The following is a 26799-nucleotide window of genomic DNA, read 5'->3' on the forward strand; positions in this document are numbered from 1 at the left end:
ACGAATTATAAGATTTATTTTACTAGAGTGTTCATTATTATGAACGCGTTTATATGTTTATATGTTTATATTCGTATGTGAATGTTCTAATAAACTCTATCTACCCTAAAGACGCTACTAAATTTATTATTTAAATATCTCGTAAACGGTTGACCGTCTGCACCCAAATAGTTATAGTATCATTATATTCGGACGAACTTTCTCGGTAAATTCTATCAATTAGTTCATCGAAATTAGTCGAATGTAGTTTTGAGCCTTGATTTGTGAGAATAAAGCAACAATGTAATATCATTGTGATACCGATGTAATAAGAAAAGATACCACTGTTATACCAATCAATTTTTATTTTCATTATTTAAAAAGATCCGGAAACTGTATTTGTATACATATCGGTATTTTTTAAAAATAATTTTAAATTCTTCCTTCAAACTCTATGGACGATATATGCTGATATCTCCTTTCATTAAATATGTCCCGTGCTATTCAATTTCAAATACCAGAATTTTTGTTCGATATCAAGCGATTAAAAACAATTAGATATTAGCGAACTGTATATATCATAGTATATATCATAGTAGGCACCTATAATTTTTTTTTATCGGTAAAGACTTATATGTATGATGTTTCACTTGTGTCGATCATCCATCGGCTTTCAAATACTGATTTTATCATTTAACTTGACATTAAGATGATTATCACTAATCATTTTAAAATTAGCTTTGCGTATAATCCTATCGGTATTTCTCCAATTCAAACAAATGTACAATTGATAGCGGAGTGTACATGTACTTTCCTAGCATGTAATACATATTATAGAATTAAAAACGAAACGATCACAAAAATTATTTTTATTAATTTTTTTTCCTTAGCGTTTGCCATCCGGAGAAAAAGCAACCAGCGCGTTACCTATTACGTGGCGCACTGTATTTCAAAAAGATGCGAAATTAAAAGAACGTGTACATTTTTTCCACAAATCATATGATTTTCATGCTTGTGTTGTATTATATTTTTTCTAACGCATAAAACATAAATGTTACAAGATTAAACGGATCGTAAAGCGCGAGATTTAAATAGTACATATATAAACAAATAGATGGATGAATAGATAAATAGATAAAGAGAGAGAGAACAAAAGAGCGAGATCGAACAATTAAAACGTCGATTTATAAGGAGACACTAGGACGATTATGTTGACGATGATGATATGATAACGTTTCTCTTTCTTTCTCCTTCTCTCTTAAATCTAAATTACCCGATTTTAACACATATATTTAAAAAATCTCTTTTAATATTTAATCAATTATGCATAATGTGCAATCAATTGAGCCTGTTAAAAATTTCATCCGCTCAGTCGTTTTGTAGATATGACCATCGCGAGACACTACCGTGTCTCTTAATATTATACTTTCGGTTAAGTTTTAACGTGCGATTATCGTACTTTCGCGAAAAACTCGACACCTGTTGTTTTACACGCGACAGCTGACCATGCGTCTCCTCATAATAACTCCTAGGCGTGTTATCATATGATTGGACCACATAATGTTCGGTAAGGGAGGAGATCGGCTCTCGTGAGCCTGATAATGGTCAGAGTTTCGAGAACAGTGAAAAAAAGAGGTCAACCATCCTAGTTTTTGCGAACATTATCTTTTGGGCTCGAAGGGATATTTTCGCGTGTTTATATTATTTTCGAATACGTCAAAGTTAAAAATAGAAAAATAGAAAAAAGAATTATTTCTTTAAAATCTGACCCTACAGTAATTAAATAAGCCGTCATAATTCTGCCTCCCGTTTTATTTATGTGTTTTGAAATAGATCTGGGTTTTCTCCCCTTCGTATTATCATTAATTATCTACTGTCAATTTATAACAATCTTCTAATTAGTACAGGCTATTTATTATGTGGAGAGCATATAGATTATTCATATAGATTACCCGAGTTAAAAGCTCGTGTAGAAACATTCCGATGTGTATTTTAATCTATGTATTTTAACTGTTCTATAACTTCCGCGAGGAATATCCCATATTTCGGGACGTGTTCACAAAATTGTTAATCAAATTAACGCTCTGTCCAATAAAATCTCATAAAATAGTTCGCCCGTTGCTGATTCATTGAACCGCGGACCTCAAACTTTAATCGGCGAGAATGCGAAGACTTTTAATGATCTTAATTCAACTCTTTAATCTTGAGGAGCTATAATAGTTATCAGCTTAGTCCCGATTATCAGTATAGATGCCAATAATTAATTGGAGGATGATCAATTATTGGTTATCCCCGTGGCATTCCCGAGACACGGCCGGCGAAAGTTTTCTTCCTTCCACCATTTTTCTTCGATAAGATTGAACACAAAGTTTTGATATGATCTCGCTAGATCGACATTGTTATACGAGGAAACCGCGGGCTGGGCTGTGTTTTGGAATAATTTTTAAACTAGTTTAGACGAGATCTTGAGAGAAATATTTGTAATAACATTACGACTGCGTATTTTCAACTTTAAATACGATCAGCCAAATCCATTAATCGACTAAGAAACTATTAGGACAAATTTTTAGTTGCATCTATCTTTCATTCTGCTATAATCTATTTAATTTTAATTGACAACACGACAATTTTTATCTACGATTTCAAGTCCACTTCGCACATTATATCTGCGTGTCATCCAGCAGCAGTATTTTTGTGCAGGCGCGCTCTCATAAAAATGCCCACTGTCCCGTTTAATCCCATCGCAATGGCCCTTCCTTCGGACCCCGGGCTCGTCCGTGCCGATAAACTGCGCGAATTCGCAATCTGCAAAACTAGAAAACAAGTGGCCGGACTTCTGATTTATCGTCCGAGCCGCTCTCGCGCGCGGCCGCGAATACGTATCGTGCCTGCGGTTGATGTATCGTATACGCGCGTACGTATATATACACACGTGAGTGAAACGGCTATTGCAAAGTGACTCGCGATCAGACGAAAATTCAGTTTTGCGATATCGCGCGAGTGGATTTAACACGGGTCCCCTTCTATTCGCCGCGTGCGGTTTTTCCGTGTCTCTTCATTCTGAGCGGTTCAACAGATTCGATTATAAGTTGAGGAATTATATATACGTATAACTTCTTCTATATCGCAATTGCACGCAACAGATATTTAATATCCGCCTTTTTTAGTCGTAATACAGCCGTAACTTACACACGCGTTAAATACTGGCGTAACGAGTAAATGTACAATTTATACATGTTGCTCGGTCCGTGGAAGCAGCGAATTAATTCTATATTCTCTCGGAGATTTACTCCGACGTGCACGTGTATGTATGTGAGTATTCTACGCGGAGTCATAATTTTACAGTATTTAAACTGTGTTTATGACTGTATAAATAATAATGAGATTTTTCGTGAGCTACGCGTCAGGTATGATATTGTTATGCTTCTTTCTCTTTTCATTATTCCGCTGTATTAAAATATAATAAACTTTCACTAAAATGAGAAATTGTAAGGCGTCTAAGAAAGAATGTCGTCTCTCATTCTTTTCCATTCTCTTCAAAAAATAATATTGCACGTAAATATTTAATTATTCGCAAAAATTATTTGTCAAAACGTTCACGCACTTACACAATTTTATTTAAATAATAGTTCTAAAAGAAAGTTCAAAAGCAGGATTAAATAACATCGATAATTCATATCTCGATTTCCCAAATTCTCCGTTACACGTCGATCCGCGATATTCGTTTCCACAACTCTATCGCGATATTTATGTCGATACACCCTCGTAAAAATCGGACGATGCACTTCGCTTAGTTACGCGCGGTCGAGACAGTTTCCTTCGGGCGCGTCATAAACCGCGTAAATCCGCAATCTACGATGCCGCGAGTCGCCCAAGTTTTGATATACAGCCGCACGGGAGGCGTTTCGCGTGCGGATAGACACCGGGTCAGATAGCGGCGCGCACACGCGTGTGCACACACGCGCTCTCTCGCTGTTGGGGAAAAATGTGACTCCGCGCGCCGCGCCACGGGCGCGCTTCCTCGCAATAACCTCCGAAGGGAAATTCACGATAATAGAGACTACCCACGTGAATTTCGCATGCAAGTGTCCCCGCGATCCCACGACGTCTGCCTCCAGGCTCTCCTCCGCTTTTCCGCGGATCCCCCTCGGTCCTCTTCCGTGCCATTCGTTCCATTTCAGCCGGCGTGTGTTCGCACACACACTTTTCAGTTTCTACCGGTGTCTCCATAATTTCCGTTACTTTTGCTTTGTTACCTTATTATTTTCTTCCTGATGGTATGCGCTCTCGTAACGACTGTCGCATACGTGAAGAAAAATCGACTTAAAACTCGACTTTTTTCGAAAGGGAGAGAGAAAGAAAGAGACAAATGAGAGGAAAAGTCTGTGTATAAATCTTTACTAAACTTTGTTAAAAAATGTGTTAAAAAATGCATGATATAAAGACGAGAGGTAAGGTAAACCGTCTTTTTTCTCTCCGTTGACTTTATCGATTGTGTTCAAAACTATTTACTTTCGTTTTCATTTTTCCCCGTCTCTTCGCGCGTTTCTCCCTCTATCTCTCTCATATTTATTATCTCAATCTTAAAGAGAAGGAAAAAGACGAAATAGGAAATAATGCAGCGAAGCTTGAATGGAGGGAGGAAAACGCGAAGAATTTCCGCTTATATCTACTTCTTTCCTCCGCAAGTTTCTTCCTTTCTCTCGAACTCCACTCCCTCTTCGTCACCGTCCTTCTATCTGTGAACCGCAATTTCTCTTCTTCCGCGATTGCTCGTTCCTCGTCCCTCTCGGACATTCCCGCTTTTCGTCTCGCGCAGGAGTACACGCGCCCGAGCGCGAGCGGGTCTTCCGTCTTTTCCATCCCTTCGCAACCCTCCCGCCCCCCTCCTCCCTCTCTCGTCCTTCCGCTCCTTTTCATCCCATGCCGTGGCGACCGAGGGGCTGAGCTAGACAAATAGCTTCAGCGTGAAATACCGCCGCCTCTTTAAAACTTTAAAGTGTTTCAAGTAATCCTAAGGCACGACTTTACATCATGGTTGTACCCCGCGGAGGATACACGCGAGCGTGGAGGAGGAAATGGAATATCGGTGCGCCCGCGGTGGGCTTCCGGCTACGCTTGTAGTAACATCCGGCGACAGCAAGATTTCCCGGAAGATCGCGAGGCACCGTAAGTGTACTGTTATTATATCATTATGTTTCGCGAAGTGTATCTGATATATATATACTTTTCTATTATGTCTGTTATTTTAGTCCTTCAACTTGTTTTACCCCCTACGTTCCATTTAATTTTAAATAAATATTTTTGCGGCGCATGCAATCGATAACTTAATATATAAATGTATAAATATACTTATATTACAGTCTAATTATTTGCGAATATATCCTTAGTTCATTTTCTCGCTACGATATACCCGTGTGAGTGGTAAAAGACTGAGACTAACCTTCCTCAACGACTAAGGTGACAGTGGCTGATCGACCCTCCGTCGGCCTGCATGAATAGTTCCCGACGTCATCTTGAGTCACCGCCGCCAAAGTCAACACGGATACCGTACGTGCTGCACCCCTTTCGGTCTCTACATTTATCCCTCCACGCGCTGCCTGGATGAAGAGCAAACAAGTGAATTCAACGATAAAGTAAGTAATAAGGAATTTTTTCAATATTTGTGAGATATAGAAGCAAGATGCAAGTTTTTCTCATTTTCCATTTGTAATATAGAGCCGAAAGATTTTGACATACATTGCTAAGACCTTATCCATTTCGTCGAAATGTATATAAAAACCTCTACATTAGTCTTGTTATAGAATTTTATGCATTAATGAATAAATTTGAGTTTTTGTTTCTATATCTCTCACATCATGTTACATGTTCGAACGGAAATTTCATTATGCAAATGCGTATTTTTATGTGTGTCAACGTAAGCGCGATTATTACTACTTGAGTAAATGCAAACTGTCATTCATGCTACGTAATATACAAGTTTCATTCCAAAATGAAATAATTAAAGTGATAATTAATATGCTAAACTGACAGCGCATAAAGTCGCACATGCAAGGAAATAATGGGACCTAACATACATCCAAAAAATATTGTAATATCAACATCAATTTCATGACAATCTTTTTTTCAACATGCATATCATTATACGGTCGCAAGGCCATTCCGCAAATAGATTGTAATATACATTACAATTTCACGTAACATTTTATATCTTCGAAACGCAAAGAGTCTCACTTTGTGTATATAATAAACAATAAATAATGTAAAAGAAAAATATCACTAAAGAAGACTGACGAGTTTTAGATCGACGTTTCAAAAGACGCGCAACCAGGCAAGATAATCGCGCGCAGTCTCGCGGTGGCAAAACCCGCGTCGACTCTCGCCAAATCGATCAGCTTTCAACCATCACGTATTTCGCGCGAAAGAAACAGCCGACGCAGGCTACCACGCAAACAAAAATGTTGGGAGACACGGGTAGGGGGTAGGGGCCATATGACCCATATCCCTTCGCGTCGGGGCGCGCGATGATATACGAGCGCCCCTTTTTTCTCTCTCCTATCCTTCCGATTCCCGGTCGTCAAACAGAAATTTCATTAGAGCGGCCCGGCCCCGCGTATCCAGCTGAGGCTGCATTACCTGGAATGTTAGGAGTTTGTTATCCCGTAGCCATTGTACACCCCTGATAGGACGGGTCTGATACGGCGACAATATGACGCACCTCAGGGTGATCGTCGAGCCCGATGGCACCCTTTGCTCCCGGGGACCCATTATGTCCGCCACCGGCGCCGTACTCTCGTAGCCTGGAAGTCATGTACGGACAAATATCATGCGGCGGTTGAAGGCAATTTAATGACCGCGTCGTGACGAGATTACGCGTATATCCGATAGTCGAGGGTAAACCGCGATGGGGGAGGGGGGGGCCACGCCGCAACGGCGAATTTCTTGACTGAATCTCAAGATTCGGCTGGGATCTTGATTTGAAACGGAAATGCAATCGGGATCCCTTAACCGATGCACTGCTTTAGAAGCGGCAAGCTTGAGTATCAACGTGCTTTAGCATCAACACACGCAATATCAATTCTCTTATATGAAATGCAATTTCCCGAAGTTGAAATTTTATTTGGATTATACATGTATATTGTTTATTTAACGAATATATTAAATTGTGATATTTTTGCGTGAAAAAGTTATAGGTATAATAATACGCGCGCGCGCGCGATAGGCAAACAATACTTTTATTTATCAAAAATAATTTGCGGTCGTTGATTGTAATTGGTAATAATTATTGAAATATTTGTTTTGTTAGACAACCAGCTCGAAATTGATTAATAAATCAATTGCTAAAATGTAAAATATATATTTGTAGCATTTCTGTATATTCAAATTAAACGCAATATAATCGATATAATAAATACCACCCGATCAAAATTTACTCAGTGTCTAGATGTTATTTACATTTACTTTTACGTCGTGAAAAGAGTGTATAAATGGAAGAGAATATATTTTTTTAAGACACTTAACGTACACATTTACTCTAACTAATTCATAAAGAGATTTTCATAAAATCTCGGCGAATGATGTCGAAATGGCGAACAAAGGGCGGCGAGCACAAAGGAATTTACAACTTTTTAATTGACAACGTCATAACGAGTGTGACGTATCGTGAATACCCTCTAATTGATGCAATCCGTTTCTCGGTTTTAATATCTCAACGAGCGAGATTAACGCACTAGACCTCTTCTCTCCCGATGGAAAGAAACACTCTGCAATAGCGCGCTTTTGCGCGCATCATCAAGGGTACTCGACGAATGTTATGTAATGATTTTAATTAATGCCAGCGTTATATATCCACTTTCATTGCGCCGGTGCTCCGCCGTCGACGCGGCACAAAGTAAAGAAAGCTGAGGTAGTATGTAAAAAAAACCGCGCGTAGTGACACGCACTCACACGTAGACACACCGTCAAGCTTGTATATACATTTTTGTTTAGGAAACCAGGGACAAGTATTCGTTTAATGCGCGAGCCGCCGCGCGCGGCACTGTATGCATCAGTCTTTACAAAGTGTATCGTAAATTACCTCCCGCCTTGAAAACTCTTTGGTTCCCTATTACACATGCGATGAATTGCGAACGGGCTTCCCATTACGAACTTTGCTACGTAATAAAGCTCCGTTATCCTTTTGTAGCGCGTCCCATCCACGCACGGTTGCCTTTCGTCTTTACATATTTTGAGAATATCATGCTAACTCTCTTTAGAACTGAGTATACATAGATTCTCGAAATAGTACATATGTATATCGTCATAAGATATTAACCTGAGCGAAGACCTGATGCGCTGAAAATTGCATGACATGAATTTAATTGATTATTATGGAATATTATGTCGAGAGAGTAGCATACAGTAGTACTGACATAATTTAAAATCATCGCACACGAAAATTATACTATTTGTAACCTGATCTTGATAACCGATGTAAGCTCTCTCTGATTAGATTAATAATTCATCATCTCCGAAGCAGAAAAGAAAAATAGCCGAAAGAGTGGAGTTCTCCGTCTCCGTATAAAAATATCGAGGCCCGTATACATTATTCAGTACGAGGATCGCGGTCGGGACTCATTTAGCGGTTCAACCCCTGTCCCTTAGAACTCTCAACTCTCGGTGGCCGAAGAAAAGGATACGAAGAAGCCAGGACCGCGGGATTAAGGATAATCCTATTAGACTTAAATGAATCCGGCGACGACTGCGTTCCCTCTAGCGAAATATTATGTTATGCTGTTATTACTGTAAACTCGCTCGCCGACGTTTCTTTTTTGAGCGTGCAGTCTTGCTTGCTCTTTTTTTTTGCGTCGCCGAGAACTTTGTGGATAAATTCTCTCATGATCCACTAGTACCCACCGCGAGTTGCAATACCCAAGTGCAAATTCTTCATGTCAGTGTATCAAGCATATGCCGGAGTTTTTATCGAGTTTTATCCGATTATGTATGTTTTCTAATTACTTGTTGTAATAAAATTAAATATTATAATATAGTTCAATGACGAAATGCGATAATAATACTGAATACGTAATTTATAACTAATAATAATTTGTAATCATTAAATTATACTATATATGTACCCGAAACACGATTGCGCGGAGAAAAAAATTTACTATGCTATTGTGTCACATTATTATTCGTATACACGCGGCGCTTCGTACTTCCATTTGCTTTGTTCCCTTTATTTATCTGTTATGAAACTTCGACAATTTAGCTGGCAGCGATCTGTGACTATCTTTAAGTCTCTCATAACATCGCGAACAAAAGCGAAAGAAGAAACTTGGCGCGAGTATATTTATTAGTCGGGTGAAACTGCATGGAGAGTGTTCTGAGTGGAAACACGTACGTGATACGAAGAGAAATATTCACGGTCGCAACTTTGCCATTTAGTTGATAGTACTGAAAAATAGATGAAAACATATCACAATAATGAGAAAGTAAGGCGTGACGTCCAAAGAAATAATTAATTTCATCGTTCGCGCGTTCGTATTTCTGCGTTCTGTATTTCTGTAAAGACTAAAATCACGCGATCAACGATACAAGTCGCGGTGCTTCGGCAACATTTGTGAGATTTCCAATGATTCTGAGCGGCGGTATCAAGAGTAGACGGGTATCAAGCTCCTCGATATCGAGAAAACGAAGCCTCTCGTAATCTGCCGTCCCGGCGTAAACGAAAAAGTGTAGACGCCGGAACATCGAAGGCGTCAAGCGAGAGAGGACGACGTGTCTAAAATAAAACGACGTTACTTAAAAAGAATTATGAAGCGGCTGAAGAAAGTTCGCAAGAAGAATCGACGACGACGGATCACGAGCGTCAAAGCCAGGACGGTGTCGCACTTATCCTTAAGTGATTGATGTCGCTCGGTTCTGTGAGAAAAATAAAAAGCAAGCTTCTAATGATTTTTTAAAGGGTGTTCGGTGTACTACGACGAGAACGCCCCGGAGTTTATTAATATATTTATGAAAGATGCGATACACGTTATCGACGTTGACGCCCGAGACTTGCTATAGTCTTTCAATACGATATTTCAATAATATTTTAAATAATCTTTGATTGTTTATTTTCATTGTCATATTTATCTATCGTGTTTGTTTGTCACTTACAATAAATGTTATGTTTCGCGGGAGAATATTTGCAATAAAATTAGAAATAATATTAAAGCTGCGGTTAATCGATAATTGTTGGATGTGTGTATTACGAACTATCGCCTTCAAATATCGAATATCGGCGATATGTGAATTTAGACTCGAAACGGTCGAAGCAGTTCGCCAGGTACATACGCGTACGCTATGCAGATCTGATAATAAACTTTCATATAATGCACTCGCTACAGTTTCACAGGGTATTACAGTGAACAACAGAAATAACGCTGTTTACTCGCCCAAAAGTTTGCCACCGACCGTCTAAAGCGGTAAACAGGCATCGCGCAAGTTCTAAACATACGTTGTAATGTTACACTCGTAAAAGCTCAACCTAATCTTCCGTATACGCTATTGACCGTTATATCTAATTCACTGGATTTTACGTCTGTAATATTGGTATAATTTTTAAGTTAATGTAAATTTTAGTAAATCCAACGTGTTCATATATGTTTCTAAATTCGCGATTTCCACAAAAAATAAATAATACAACAACAAAAAATATAGATAAAAAAGACACAATAAACATTAATGTATATGAAAGCAGTAATAAAAATATATCAATTTAATAAAATGTAATTTTTTATCGTCTTGCAGATAACCAATTGTTGATGGAAATAGCAAGAAAATTTATTTCTAATCTACATTTACAAAATATCTGCAGGTAAAATTAATTCAATAATTAATAAATTTAATTCTCTTTTAACAATCTTTAGTAATTAGTTGTATTAATCATGTCACTCAGATCGCTAAAATATTGTTCCAAAGTATCTGCAGATATACATAATTTAATAACTAATAAATCTAATCCTCTTTTAAAAATCTGTATAACAGTTAGTCGTATTAGTCATGTAACTCAGATCGCTGAAATATTGTTCGGTGAAATACTAAAAACAGAATTAATGATGACAATGATACCTTACAGGGGGGATGCCTTACATTTGTAATGATTGTATTACAAGAAAGCGCGCTTTCTTTGCTTTTGATAATTATCAGTAAGCTTAGCGCTGTACCTCACGGCTGATTAATCGCGCTTTTTCCAACTGATGCAATCTTAACGACGATTCAACCAGTGCTTTCGGTCCCGCTACTTTCCGAGTGGCGAAACAAAGCGAAAATTGCCAGTCGTTGGCGACGAAAGTTATATTTTTAAATTCCTCGGTAACTGGGTCAATCTTTGCACCCGAGGGAATTTTACAGATTTATACCGGTGAATATTTTTATTGTGAGGTGATGTTCATATTGTGACGTTCATCGCGCGTATTTTATTACGTTCATCATTCGTGGCGCGCATGCCGATAGAATGCAGAAACGGATGAATTTGAAAAGAGGGAGAGAGAGAAAGAGAGAGAGAGAGAGAGAGAGAGAAAGAGAGCAAAAAAAAGAATGCATCCTATCCGCGGTCCGCGAAACTTTCAACGAAGTTTTGATTGCATAATTGTACGCTTGTCCGAGTTTCGTGTCGATCAAGAAATTCATAAAATAATTTGCATGATATAATTTCAAACTGCGCGATACAGGCGCTCCATTTTATACACACCCGCGCTCACCCGATTTGGCTAATGCTGATTACGCGGGAAATTAATTATGCAAGTCTGCGCAAAATATTATCGCTGATATCACAGACAGTGAAATAAGTTTAGCGCCAGTGAAATTAGAATCACAACAAAATGCAAATACGCACGGTACAGCCATATAAATGCGTCGATAATTAATTTCGATTGTTCGAAAATATGAGAGATTTAACTAGCAACACAAATCTTTTGAAACAAAATTTATGCAGTTCAACAAATAGTAAATATGAATAAAACGGAGAGCTTGCTCTTTTTAAAAATTATATTTATGAGTGTAGAGCATTTGTAACGATCATGTAATACAACAATATAAAACAAAAATAATCTATTTTTGGTTTTAATCGAATGGTATATTCATTGAAAATCAAGTATCTTTAGATATTTCTACGTTTCAATCAAATAAGTCGTATTTTTATCGTTTTATTTTACACAAAATTGAAACGCATGATTTCGCACGATGTTCTATAGCTAACAAAGTTTAGTTTACCATTTTAAAATCTTTATTGCTATTACCGACGGTCTGTTCAGTGTTAATAGGGAACGTTTCAGTCATGTCTTTAAATATACGACCGATTCGATCGGCATGGACTGGAACTAAAGGAACGTTACGCTCATATATGTCACAAACGCGCAAGCCAAAAATACGCATCACGTCTGCGAGGTATATATACTTACTTATACGTGTCTGCTGAGAATGCGGCTCGTCATAGCCCTCCGGTTTGTCCGGTTCTGGAAATACAAAAGCTTTCAATGATGAAATATTATCGTGTCATCGAAAGAAAAATGCTATAACTCAATCGTGAATTCTAACGTGATAAAAATAAAATTATTTTATTGACTCATTTTACCATTTGTATTATTTTATGCGGCAAGAAATAAGTTGTTTCGTTCTTTCAAGATGAATATGTGTCGAATGTATTTTTAATGTATTCGACTCTTATGTGTTTGCATTACGTTGTTGCGTAAGAACATTTAAACTTCCGTAAAAGTTTAAATAAAGGTTGTGATTTTTATTTGTATAAAAACATAAATGTCGAATTTTTCTGTCGTAAAGCGTCATATGGGGAGGCAAACGTAAAGGACGAAATGTGAAGTGGAACGACAATCACCTCGCACAGAAAGCTGCACTGCATACATGATCTTCGGTTCCGTATTGACCTGGCACTCGTACTTGCCAGAATCCGTCTTCCTGGCGTTATCCAGCCTGAGAGTCCAGGCGTCGCTGCCTGGGGTGTGCTGGGGTCCGAATCGCGCATCCGAGCTGAACGAAAAATTTCCCGAAGTGAGGATATGGAGATCTCTGCTCCTCATCCAGGAAACCTTAAATCAAAAATGCAGATTGCTAGAATGAAGAAAACATGGTCTCCGTGCTTCAGGTGAATTTTTTAGATTTAATCTTTTGGTCCTTCCTGTGTCGTTCGAATAATGTTATGACTAATGCAAGTGAACAAATAGTGCAGGTGCAGCATCAAAAACAATTATTTCTTAAATTAAGTTTAGGAGTATATAATAATGTTTAAGATTTAAATTATTCAATTAAAATGTATGATATAAACTTTTGACACAAGCATTTATATATTTAACTAAATGCAACCCGTGTTATTTTCATAACTTTCATAAATATATTTTATTTCCTGCCATTTATTAATACTAAAAAAATAAAAATGCGAACAATTTATATATGTTCCAAATTCTATGTATACTATATTCAATTTCAATGAGAAAATTCGAAAATAATCTTTTCACTTGTGCATGCAGAGATTTTAAAAAATTTAAACAATATTCTGGAAATGTTCAACACTACCGTGTTGGATTGTGTAACATTTCTGGTACACATGCGAGAAATTTTCGGGCAAATGAGTGTTCGAGGAATGTAAACCTATACTTCGTAAAAAAATTCTTCGTTGAACAGTACATATTAAAAGATGCTGATATGGACGTGCATGCGATAATGGCGGCTCTCGGGGAGCGTAAGCGTAAAGTAGAGTTCCTATAATAAGAGTTAGGACAAACCGCCGCCATGTACAGCCAAATGTTATAGCTTTGTCTCACTCCCACTAACTTCTTGGCTTAAGCATATGACGATCATGATAGCTTTGTCTCACTCCCACTTACAGCTTGTCTCACTCTCACTAACTTGGCTGAAACATATGACGGGACCAATCAAAAATCGTCACCACATTGGCTTAACTCTAGAATTTGCCAGACTGCCATTGACGACGCTCATTTGTCAGGACGGTGTCATTTAGCCGATATGCGAGACCGCGAACGCCGACTGACGCGGTCTTAAAATCCGAGAAGTCTTACATGCACTCTAAATCAGCATATCCCCCGCTGTGACTTATTTCTCCTTCGTTCCGCGACCACGTTATCCGAACACGTAACGCGTCGTGTAATACATAATAATACATTACGACGTGACGATAATAAAGTTAATGAAGCAGAAGCGAGAACATGCGGCGCGAAGGGTGGTAACGCGACGATGGGCGTAATGGCGCTAATGGATGCTCGATTACTCGAGCGGCACGCAATTATTATTAATTATCATCGATACTGTATTAGTGATAGCGTTTTAGTGGTGACCGGCATTCAGCTCCTCTCGTTTAAAAACTTTTTGCTCCATTGAAATATCTATTCCATATAGTACTATAATAATATTAGATAAAAGTGGGAAATAAATGACTTTAGTCTTTTTTTTTTCAAAATTCAGCTCTAATATTACTCTTAAATAATTTTGGTTTAGTCTTAATTGTTACGTTTCTGTACCAAATAATTAAATAGATTTAATAATCAGTTTTATATATATGTACCTATATCTATTCATTATATTTTGGATAAAAATTCTAAGTTTTAGTCGTTTATATTAGTTGCATAAATAAATGTTTACGCTAGTGACATAAAAAGCATCCATTTATATTAGAAGTACTTGAATATTTTTCAATACATATAATATCATTGACATTTTTTATTTGTTTGACTATATAATTTATATATGAATAATATTATAATGTACATTTCCTATTTTTCATTGTTTAAATAGAATTTTTAAACAGACAAACACATAACGAGTGAAGAGGACTTGAAGAAAATATACATTTTAAGCCAACTGCGAGCGTCAGATAATTCTTTCTGATTACTCATTTTCTTTCTCGTCCTTTCCTTCGTTATGTTAAAATATCGCACAATCTATTTTAAAAACATTACTAATACGAGTGAATCTCAAAACAGGTCAACACCATCTGCAATTTTACTGATTAACATTCGTAAACATATATACACAGCACCAACGCAGCTAATCGCCACTATTTGAAGTATAAGTTAATTATCATTATAGCTTTTGCGGAAATAAATATATAAAATATTATTGCAAAACACTCAATAATTTATTCGTCGTGTGACTTTTAACTTTTCTATGTATCTAATTAATAAAACTACAAAATATGCAAATTTCTCTTGACTGTATAAAAAAACGGTTTAATAAAACAGCAAGAAATTTGCGTTTTTTCTTTCTTAAGCAAAATGAATGCAAAATGTAACATTCCAGTTATAAATTAAAATAAATATATCTATATATAACTGGCATAAATGTCTTACTACTAATTAGTCTTCTTAACAAAAATGTTTGGCTGTCCATATAATAATTATCGAAAATTGCTATGACAGTTTAAAATATTTGCTCTATTAGCACATCTTTTTTCTGCATGCTGCTTCGCATTCTGAAAAAAGTAACTGATATCGATTCTTCCCTTCAACGTGAATTTTCTTGTACATCCAGGTTCGTTGAGCCTTCCTAATGGAATATTCAGTCTCAGCGGACTGAAGTCAAGGACGAACCGAAATTTTTGCGAGTGCAGCATCGCCAGAGCAAAAGGTGCAATCCGATGAATATGGTTACTGGACAGTGCTTATCTGATTCTCATATTTTTTGGCACTCGGCCGGCCAAACGGTCGGATATTAGATATCCGGTTATCGGCTGGTAGTCATTTCCGGTCTATACCCAGTTACCATTTTCCCATTGGCTATTCCGCGAGGATGCCTCACCGTGTATTAGCTTCGTCGATGAACGCCTGAGAATAAACGATGCGCCTGATGATTTGTTGCCATTCCGGTGTATCAAAAAATGGTTATCGATTCGTCGCCGCAAAAACGTGAGACATCCGCCGTCACATCAGCTTAGAGCGGGTTTTGATAACGTTATAAGTAATGATAGGGATTACGAGCGCTATGCTAATTTTCAGCTTAATCTTGTACACTTGAAGTTTTTGAGATCCGGATCGAAGGATATTTATGGCGATACAGAAATATGTATTGCAGAGTATATTTATCATGCAATTATGTATATATTTGTGTACTTGTGTAATTATAAATTTAAATCTTCGATCTTCGAAACGATTATTTTTGCATTATTAGATATAATAATTCTCACAGTGACTTCGTAATCTTAATTCCAAGATCAAAAACTTAAGAAGTTAATTCTAACAAAATCTATTCCAAGAAAGTCTATTCTCTAAGAGAAACGCACTTAAAATACTCTTAAGACGCATTCTCCTATTTAGTTTCCTCATATTCGAGGAATTAAATCGTGCGGACTTTTTTTTCTTCGATTCATCACTAACAGTGCCGTCGAACACAATCGAGAATGTCCCATCGACGTGACATCGAGACTACGAGAAAGTCCAATAATCTGGACGACAAAAAAAGAAGGCAGCGGCGGGCGCGTAGTCTCGAATATTCCGTCGGCGTGGCTGTGGGACTCGAGATTTATCGTCGTTATTAAAACAAGCGCGGTGATACACGAGCGATCTCTGGTCGGGCGAACGTAGACATTATTCAAAGGGGAACAAAAGAAGTCTAGATTAATCGGTAATTAAATCGACGGCGGAATACCGCGGTACACTGATACGCGAGCGCACCCGCGACTTGCTTCTCCCCGATTTTATCGGCCTGATTCGTGGGTTGATGCATTTGATGTATTTGATCATCATCGGTCCCGTGTGTGCGCCGCACGGTTTTAATGTAGCGTCTCGTTCTAATAAAAATAATCCGATATGTACACTTTATTGTATCATTATAAATCTTTGCGTATCTACGATCGTGAAAAAAAAATCTGAATCATGGGAGAGACAAGTAGAGAGATCAAACTCGTTAATACATGCACCGTCGAGGATAATCGATGCAAACAATATTTTTGTATTGAATAATGTATTAAATGCCCTATTTCTTCAAATTGCTCTCGTTTCTAAAGAAGCACGTTCTAGCCAAATCGCAGTCGTTCCTGAATACAAAGCAAGTAACAGATTGTACGACACGTACGTGTAATGTAATGTATGCTTATATATACGTAAGCGACATTGTAAGGAATAAGCAAATCTATAATTAACTAAAGGTTTCTCACGTTGAATACGCAAACGCGTAATGATTCCGGCAAACGCAGAATTGGTAAAGGACGCGCCGACGAGCAGGATTTATGCGTAACGTGCTCTTGTATGACGCGGAAATATAAATTATTGCTAAGAATTTGATTATATGCGAATGCAACATATATGCGTCATATTAAACAATTATTCAAACAAAAAGTGAATTTGCCCGCGTCGTGCAAATATGTCGCCTACAGAGATTCATGTGTTTAAATTTCATTACAGTTGGAAATGATCGCGTAAGAATTGACCTCCATCCTTCTTTCATGTATGACAATTGTTAGTTGACTATAATCGGCAGTAAAAGCTAATTTATGAATTTTCATGTTTCAACGTCGGTAAACATTTATGTTATTAATGAGATAAATTTCAGGCTTTCGAAGAACATAGACATTACGCGCGATTTCACGCTTACAACTCGTAATTTATTATATATAGAATTATGTTTCAATAAATAGCAAGTTATCCCCTTGGATGTCAATAATTTTGTAACAATAAAATTTCATATTTGGCAAAGGTATTAAAAGTGATCGCATTTCATTGTAGTAGAGCTGAAAAGAATCGGTTTAGCATGACGGAATATAATTTTGTCCTCAGCAAAAATTATCGTTAATTGTAAGCCTTGATAGATTTAAAAATATTTAGAGCTACGAATTTCCTATAAAAAGATATATATTTCTAATAATTTTCATACATGATAAAAATAATACAAATCTCACACCAGACCGTATAGACCATATATAGCGGATTATAATAATCTCATTTAAATCTCGATCAGACTTTCTCCGGGGAGGGAAAATACCTCCAAGACCACTGAGGAATCCGCTCTTAGCGGAATGCACAACTACATAATGCAGCGTCGTGAGGAAAGGTTGGTTTGGCAATAACATTAGAGCGAGAGGGATTCCACCATGCGGCACAACACGTTATACGGCATGTTGCAGCGGGGGTGTGGCGGTGTATCATGGCATTTGGTCGTACGCCAGTGTGCCTGAATATACCTAGGATGGCCCAAAATAGAACTGGCTTTGAGGTCGCGAAAGAGGAAGAAGCGAAAACGATGACGGGGGGAGGAAAGAAGAGGACGCGGTCGGGGGGTCGGAGGATGGAGACGCCACGGCTGTTAAGGAACGTCTTGGATACGAGGAGGGAGACAAAGGACGGCAATAGAGAGCCGACATAACCGCTTTCATCTGCTGCGTCGGCACCATCCCGGATAAAAATGCAACGGGCTCCTGGTCGTTCCAACATTTCGCCGTACCTTACGAGCATCCCGCCGCCGCCGCCGTCGCCGCCGCGGCTCGACCGGAATTTTCCGCAGGATGGCACCTTATGCACGTCGTTCCACCACACTCGGCTACCTTCCGCGGAGAGAAAACCAGCCGCGCGTACTTTGCTCATGGCTTTATACATTAGGTGTTGTACGCCATCAATAACGCGGCCGAAGCGTTCCTCCAATTGAAATCCGACATGGGAAAACTTTAGAATGCACTTTCTGTTATTTATTCCTTGGCACGAATGCGTTATTGTTCATTCTATATGTGCCCTGATATCGAAGAGTTTTTTTTCTATATATACGCGTGAAAAATATTCCTTTCTTTTAGATTATAGATTTTAAAATATTAAGATAAGTTATCCTATTATTACATTTTTTTATCTACATATTATTTGCGATTTTTTTTCCAAGCTCGTTACTTTAAATCACTTTTATCTGAATTGGGGGGGGGGGGGATTTGTGTGTTTCCTTTCCAAATATTACCGCTTGCGAGAAGCTACCTTTTACACATTTAATAGAAAAAAATAGTACTCGATTATCCAATATCTTGAAAAAATACATTTTGCTCAAGATCTATCTCATATTTCGTAAGTTAGGTTATATTGCTCTCAAAATCTTGTTTTCCCAAATGTTGTAACCGCTGTAAAATTAAATTATTTATTTAAAAATTCAAGATTCCTAATTATTAATTCATAATTCTTATCTTTCTAATTCTTTTCAACAATCAAACTTTCATGGTCAACAATTCAACAAAAGAAGGGTTGATAAAAGAGTCTATCTAAACGAAGATCTCGACGCCCTGTAAGTATGCCGAGATTTCGTCTACCGGTCGTCGTGCGAATCGGTTCGGTTCTCACAGCCGATCGTCCGACATCATTTACTCTCCCGTTTACCCGACGAATCACGACGCGACAGTCCTGGATGTGCTTTTGCTCTTTCAGCTAGATGGGTGCAGGTGTCCGGGGGAATGGCGAAAGTACGTCGATGGAAGCACAATGAATTAAGGGAGTTCCTCGCTCGCTCGGAGAGTCGAGAAAGTCACGAGTAGTCGAGCGAAAAGAACGGCGAAGATGGAATTGGGAGGAAGAGCTCGGGCGTTCGGCACCGAAAGAAAGTCCTCGATAGCGCCATCGAATCAGTGTTCCTCAGGTAAATTATTTACTCCCGCTTCCGCATCGACGATAAGATTCGCGGGCGTCGTCTTACCACTGCACCGCGTCGAGGGACGACGACGCGACGGTGTCCCTTATTCGGTTCGGTAAAGCCGACTCAGCGCTCTCGGATTTACATCTGGCTAAAGTTGTTCGGCAAGTGCGATCGTGAGATTGGCAACCTTTGTGATCCTTCGTTGCTACTTTCCAGCTGAGTTCCTCGTTGCGATTCCTCTTCGCGGAATAGAATCGCATGATTAACGGCGATGAGATTTTCCCTCTGACAGTTATCGAGACGTTGTCATCGCGATCGATTAGATAGTTCGCATTTTGCCATACCGCGAGAATAGATAACGCAATTTCTTAAAGAGATGGAAATTAAAGACAAAAATTCACCACTTTCATTTTGAATTTTTAGAACATTGGAATAAAACTTTCCATTAATCATTGTTATCCAATTTTATAATCTAAACTTTTGTTAAAAAATAGATGTCTTTTAATAATCTATAGTAGTTACGTGCATTTCGGTAAGTTTTAGGCGCAGCCTTCCACGACGATCGAGAAGTTGAAAAATTTACGGACCCCCCCACGCAACTTTGCGCCGCGTAATCCTCTTCGACATTCGAACCGTGTGCCATTTCCGCTCGGCGGAACAATTTTTACACTCGCGCCGTCCAGCAGTTTCTACCTTTTTCGATAAACGAAATCGGATTAAAAAACGGACGGTGTGCATTTTTCCTATCTCTACGCGGATAAAAAAATGTCACTGCGGAAGTAATGTTTGCAGGCAAAGGGTTTGATCAGAAAGCTTCGCGGTGCTAAATTTTACACCTGTAAGAATGGCACTTTTCCTTTAGGGAAACGACGACGTCTATCGGGAACATCGATTCTTTGCGAACAGCAAGTGTTGCTAAGCGTAATACAATTTTTTAATTATAGTTTATGATTTTTACGGATATAGCAGAAATAAAGTTATTTATTTTCTCGTAATTGTAGCTTTTACGTGTATTTTAGATAATTTACAATGTTCAACGCTTATTTTTATAAATTTGCAATAAATTCTTTACAGTTATTTAGATACTTAGCATCAAAGTTAAATCGGATCGATTTAATTAGGAAGAATTTAATGTTCCGCCAACAATAACTGTGTTTTAAGTCCGACAAAGAATCGGCGCGCAGTTTACTAATTGTAAGTTGGAATAAGTAAGTAATAAGTAAGTATACATATACACATAGAAATAGTATTAGACTACTAAGATCCAAGACCGTAAATAGCATTTTATTCTAATTTGATTGTATATCATAACGGTCTTATTTCTCTTATATATTGCTTATTTTTATGTTCTATCTAAAAACCTATAATTTAAAAAATGAGTATGTGATAATCAAAGAATAAAAGATATATGATCAAATCATTTTGTTGATAATTGAATTTATCAGTAGTTAAATTCGACTTATAAGTTATGACGCAGTCTCTATTTGTTTCATTTGCGTATTTTACATTCTTCATTTTAATGCAGACAAATTTGAAACTTTATAAACGTTAGAACTTAATTACTTAAGAGTTAATGTGCATTCAACTTTAGAAAGATTAGATACTTTGCTTTCCGAGCATGAAGAAAGTTTACCTCGAAGTAAAATCAACGTTAATAAAACATTACCCTTGGAATAAAAGATTGTTATCTTCTGTTAAGACGTAAAGAGCACATAAAGTTCCACGCAATTTTGTATGTCTTAATTTTAACGGCTCTTATAAAAATAAGCAGAACAAACACATCTATTCACTAATAAATACTCGTATACACACATTTGAAGTTCTAAAATTGTATTATCACTTTTAAATGTTATTAAATAACTTTGAAGCTCTAGTCGAATGTGATCTTATCATAGTCTGGTTAAATACTCAAATCACGTATTCCAACGTTGGAGAGTTTTCATGTTAATCGACAAGCAATCTCTAAATGTCATTCTTTCTTCGTGACGGCATTATGGATTCTGCATGCGGTTCTGATCTCGGTTCTGATCTAAACTAATCGACGACCAACAGTGGTCTCGGGTCACCGGGCTTTCATCGATTGCCTTTATTGCGTTACACGTTGCGCCAACCGTGGCAGTAATGCCATTCGATTATCCATGTGCCTCTGACACTCCGCGTAAATTAAAATCCGGTGTGTTCCGGGGTCCGCCCACTCCGACAACGACGACGACTCGGAGATGCAAGTGCGAGAACTGGGTCAGAGGGAAACAAAAGCCCCGATGTTCTATCTTCTTCGCGTCTGCAGAAGGCGCGATCGATCGCCGAATGCGTGAGACCGACCAATCAACCGTTGGGGAACATTTTTGTTTTATTGATACTACCTAGCTTTTATTTGAAACTCGCGCTGTAGTGCCACTGTAAAACTAATGGAATCTAGATTTCTCCTAAAGGCACTCCCGCATACCCACATCCACATGCACGGTCGAAAGATAAAAAATCGATTCGATTTGTAATAAATAAAATCACGTTCTTTTTCGTTGCCAAACGCATTTGATCGAAATCACATATATGTATTTTATAAAGGCTCTAAAATTCACGTGTCGCAATGCAATGCATTTTATAACCGCAAAAAATATCTCTTGTAATTATAATACAGTATAATACATAATAATAATAATAATATGCACGTACACTTAGCACTGCCATGTCTCTTGATACTATTAATTATAATATTAATTATACTATATACACATAAATTTTCATATAAATATAATTTCGATAAATAAACTTCCATTCAAATCCACGGAAAAGAGCAAAGACATTGATTTTCATGCAGAACTTTCCGTCGTCTGTCCGCAGGAGAGCCTCTAATTTTCAGATGTAGGCCAAGGAGATTCTTTTTTCCTTTGTGCCCAATGGCGACCTCCTGCTCGACCTTTGAAAGTGCCCCGAACACCCCCGAACAGTCCAATTATTTTTCACCATTATCTGTACACCGCCTCTCTTCGCGGACGTTCGACATCCTTAGAGTTTGCTCGCCTCCTTATACATAGCCGCAGGAAGAAAGCCGACCAGACATACACGAAGGCTGAAATTCGTCGTCGGTTTTGTCGCATTTCCTATTGTGCGATACAAAAGGACGGTCGACTAACTGGATCACGGATGCATCGGGTCTCTGCGCGCTCGTCTGAGAATGCAAAGGTACAATTTGGTACTCACAGTACGTAATTTGGTTAGTCACGATCGTTCAGTGGAAATGTCAGGACTAAATAGATAAGGTGACCGTGGAAATAGTAGTGTTAATCTAGTAACATCGGATTGACAGAGAATCGAGATGTACCCTGACTTTCTTCGGAAACGCACAGAACGAAAAGCAAATGTGTTAGGCGTTAAAACGTTTTAACTCTAGCTGGTCTCACTTATTTTCGAATCTTTATGGATTATCCTTAATTATCCCGCTCGATTTTATCGTATTGCCATTTTCATTCTAATTAATATTTTTAGTACAGAGTCTGCAGAATAAGATGTTTATGATAATATCAGGTCAAGAAAATGATTTGAGTTTAAACCGAAAATTATGTTATTACGTGAAAACTAGAAAACTGAAAAATGTTCAGCGGTCCACTGGACCGAACTAAGGTTAAGAATAAGAAACGTTCCTGAAACTTATTAATCGCGCATAATCGCGAGAAACGGCTGCAATAACTGCACTACCGCGTAGTTGTGCGAGAAAAAGTTAAATCGAGACTTGCGAGCGTTCGGGAACGCTTCGGTGTTTAAAGCGCTTGATACGCGGCGCATCTCTACGGCCGATGAAAAGAGTTTATCGCGAACTGTGCAAAAAAGCGTGAAGCTCGTTATTACCGCGCTCGCAATCCGAGAATACAAGCAAAATACGAGATGCGCTGAGGTTCTCTCCGGCTCCGCGGCTTCGCGGGGAAAGTCACTCACTCTCGTTCGGAGAAAGGACAGAAGATACAAGAGCCGCTTTGGTGACACGGATACAACACGATGCAACCTCGTCTTGGATCGCTCGCGAGGGAGGGGGATAGGAATCTCTGACGGTCGACGTTGTTTCTTAGCAAACTAACTTCATTAGAACATCAAAGATGTCTGGGTGGGGCGCCAGCGGTGGCTGCGGAGACAGCAGATCAAAACAAAAAAAAAGAGAAAAGAAGGAGAAAATCTTACGAATCGTGGTGGGCGGACGCGATGGAAACGCGCGCGCGGACTGCAAAAGTAATCAAATTGAGAAAATAAGATAGAGAGCGCCAACCGGATTTCTACACAAAAATTCAATTGTGGGACAATTTAAATTTCGCCTCCTGTGTGTGCGGCCCATTTATCCGGTGCACCGTTGAAAATGTTCGTAATTCAATTAGATCTCGGAGCAGAACTTACAAAGCAAGCAACTCGCAAGAAACAAATTGCAGAGATCCGGGACGGGACATTTGTGAGAAAGCGAGATAAAATCGCCGCGCGTCGCGGCCGCGGCGGCGCGAAGTCCCGGAAAGTATACCGAGGCACGAGGAACTTTTTGAGACGACGAAAGAAGGTATTATACGTCCTCGCGGAGAAAGGCGAAAGAAATGGGAGAGAGAAACAAAGAGAGCGAGAGAGAGAGTGAGACATGTAACGGTGAGAGAAGAGCGCGGCGCACGGATAATTACGCTAGATATGCGAGGCGACGACGTGCGCGAGAGCACGCACGACACGACGCACGGAACACGCGTGCTCGGCGTACGATAATGTTCGACGCTCTCGCATCTACGATGCCAGCCGCGCACAAAGAGGCGCAAAGCGAGGCGAAGAGTTTGCTGTCGCGGCGCGGCGAGAACGTCGCGCGTCGCGCAGAGAGAGAAAGCATGCAGCCCGGGCGTGCGGGTGGTTTCAGCGGCTGAACGGAGCCGTTGGTGTATGGTTCCCCAGTCGGGCAAATGGAGAACACAAGGGAACCACGCGCGCCATCCTCATCCCTACCCCCATCCGCGAGAGCAAGTTCTACGTTTTGCATACTGATGAGGAACACTTGGGCGACCGCGCGCGCGCGCGATACGCGTTTCCTTTCTCGGTCGTCTCCTTGTCATTTTCCGAGTTCCGCTTTGAGTTCGGCTCTAACGCCGCTTGAGGCTGCTCGCCTCCTCACCATTTTCCGGGACGTGCTGGAAAACAGGCGACCGCGCCAGTAGGAAATGTCAATTTCCTCCTGAAAACAGTCGTCTTCGCGTGGCAATATGATAAGCGATTTAGCCGAATGATACTTACGTAATGGTGCGTGTCCACTTGCGAGTAGGAACTCTCGAGAGCAAAAAGAGAGAAAGAGAGAGAGACTCTCGAGAGTATTTCTCTCTTTCTCTTTCTTTTTGCTCTCGAGAGTTCTTACTCGCAGGTGGAGACGCACCATAAGAATGGACAACGCGGATACGTAAAATATGTTAGAATAATAAAGCAAAGAGATTCACAAATTATGCATAAATCCTTTGAAAGGCGGTTGCTTTTGTGTATCAAATTTATAGGATAAAAATTATTTTATGTCGTGTTTTGAAATTAAATTTATACAAATAATTTCACTATCTGTGCATGAATTCTTCATCGAATATATTTCAGTTTTACATTTTGGCTTTTATATTTTACCTATATAGAAATATTGTGCATGATAACTACATTATTTTTTCAAAGCATTACATAATTAGTCTATGTTTTATAGTTATGATATATTCTAAATAATTTGTTATTTTGTATCGATTATAATAGCATAACTGAATAAAAACAGAAGCATTCTCGATTCCACTTATCCCAGTTATCAAAGAAATATAGTTCCATAGTTTCACGAAGCAAAGTCAGATATTCAGGAAACGTTAACGACAATGCGGAGACTTGGATATATAGCGAGCTCAAGTCGTTTCATCACGTTGTCTCTTCTTCGCGCCGCGCGGTAAGCCGCATCGCGAGAAGTCGAATGCGCTGTTTACGTAATCTCTGCGCGGAGAGTTGCAACTGTAAAAATATCGCGGCGGATCGCTGTTGAAAATAAAGGTAAAAATGTCGGTGGTATAAAACGTTGCACGCGCTATGTTGGAACGCTTCCAATCGCTCGGTGAACAGCCGCGTGTAAATCCGAATTTGCCAGAGGCCATTATCTCACGGCGCGGCGCGGCGAAGAAGGAGGTCTCGCCAGTTCGTAAGCAATGAAGCGTGCATTAGGTCAAAGATCCTCGGTTTTTGGATATAATTCTTCCTGCGCTCCTGCCTTTCTGTCAACGCTCCGTGGAGCGTCCTGACTAAAACATCATAAATCGCTGTCCGGTGGAAGTACTTACGCTTTCGGAAAATCGCTGCTTCGGTGAATGATATATAGGTAGACAGGTCGACTTAAAAAAATTAAAATTTTCTAAAGAAAATGGAGGAAAGAAAAGGAGGAAGTAAGGAGAATTAGAAACTTTATAACTATAATTTCACTCATTTTGAAGCGAAATATGTAGGCAAAAATGTTACAGTACATCAATATTATATATTTTTTAATTTATGCAATTTTCAATTTTTACAAAAAATTATCTGCAAAGATTTTATAAAATTATTATACTACGCGGTATTGCATAAAATATGAGAAAATTAATATTCTCGACAAATTAGGTTTATTAGGTAATGTACTAACAATAAGTTAATTAAGATTTCAAAACAAAATTTCTTTGATTTAAAATATTTATTAGAAAATTAAATAGTCACCTTTTAATCCTTATTTATTTAATTAATTATTTCACGTTTTTTTTCTCTTACTGTATCAATTATATTATATTATGCAATTTAAAAGTACTTTTGGGGTTTTACTTTTACAAAGCCGAACATTCCTATAAAGTAGTTGAAAAATCTACTTTAATTAAAACTGTTTTCCTCCAGTATCGATTTAACGCCAGAGTTTTTTTCCTGGCTATATGTACGTAGCATGTGAAATGCTTCTATCAAAAAAGTACTTGGACGGGTATTAACAAATTTATACAGTTGGTATATATTTCCGTTAAATTGAATGAAACTGTCTCATTTCACTTATTCGAAAAACTTCGTTTTTCCGCGTTGAATGCAGTAAGATTAAATAAATCTTTTTTTAAAAAGATATCATTTTCTCTAATTAATTGTAATGAATTTTTTATTATAGACATATTTTACTCACATTCCTCTGCTTGCCCGTATGTTATATTTCTATATATATTTATCGATTAAAGTAATAGTAAAATTAAAGACTTTAATAGA

General features: G+C 38.4%; 1 protein-coding gene and 1 long non-coding RNA gene across 4 annotated transcripts in view; one reads left to right on the forward strand and one right to left on the reverse strand.

Moving 5' to 3' along the window:
- The window catches only part of LOC139813036 (zwei Ig domain protein zig-8), a 122234-nt gene that overhangs the window by 12358 nt on the left and 83077 nt on the right, over window positions 1–26799 (reverse strand). For 2 of the 3 annotated variants that reach the window (XM_071778291.1, XM_071778288.1), the window contains 4 exons: window positions 12839–13049; window positions 12404–12458; window positions 6616–6787; window positions 5423–5579 (listed from right to left, as the gene is read on the reverse strand). In XM_071778291.1, the coding sequence (XP_071634392.1) occupies window positions 5423–5579; window positions 6616–6787; window positions 12404–12458; window positions 12839–13049 (595 nt within the window). The remainder of the gene's footprint in view (window positions 1–5422; window positions 5580–6615; window positions 6788–12403; window positions 12459–12838; window positions 13050–26799) is intronic. The other variant, XM_071778290.1, reaches the window with a different exon arrangement.
- LOC139813037 (uncharacterized) lies at window positions 6801–12921 on the forward strand. Its single transcript, XR_011732016.1, has 3 exons — window positions 6801–9357; window positions 10753–10819; window positions 12784–12921. It is a non-coding gene; the product is annotated as an uncharacterized lncRNA (long non-coding RNA).

This window comes from Temnothorax longispinosus, chromosome 5 (assembly GCF_030848805.1).
Source record: "Temnothorax longispinosus isolate EJ_2023e chromosome 5, Tlon_JGU_v1, whole genome shotgun sequence".
Lineage (NCBI taxonomy): Eukaryota > Metazoa > Arthropoda > Insecta > Hymenoptera > Formicidae > Temnothorax > Temnothorax longispinosus.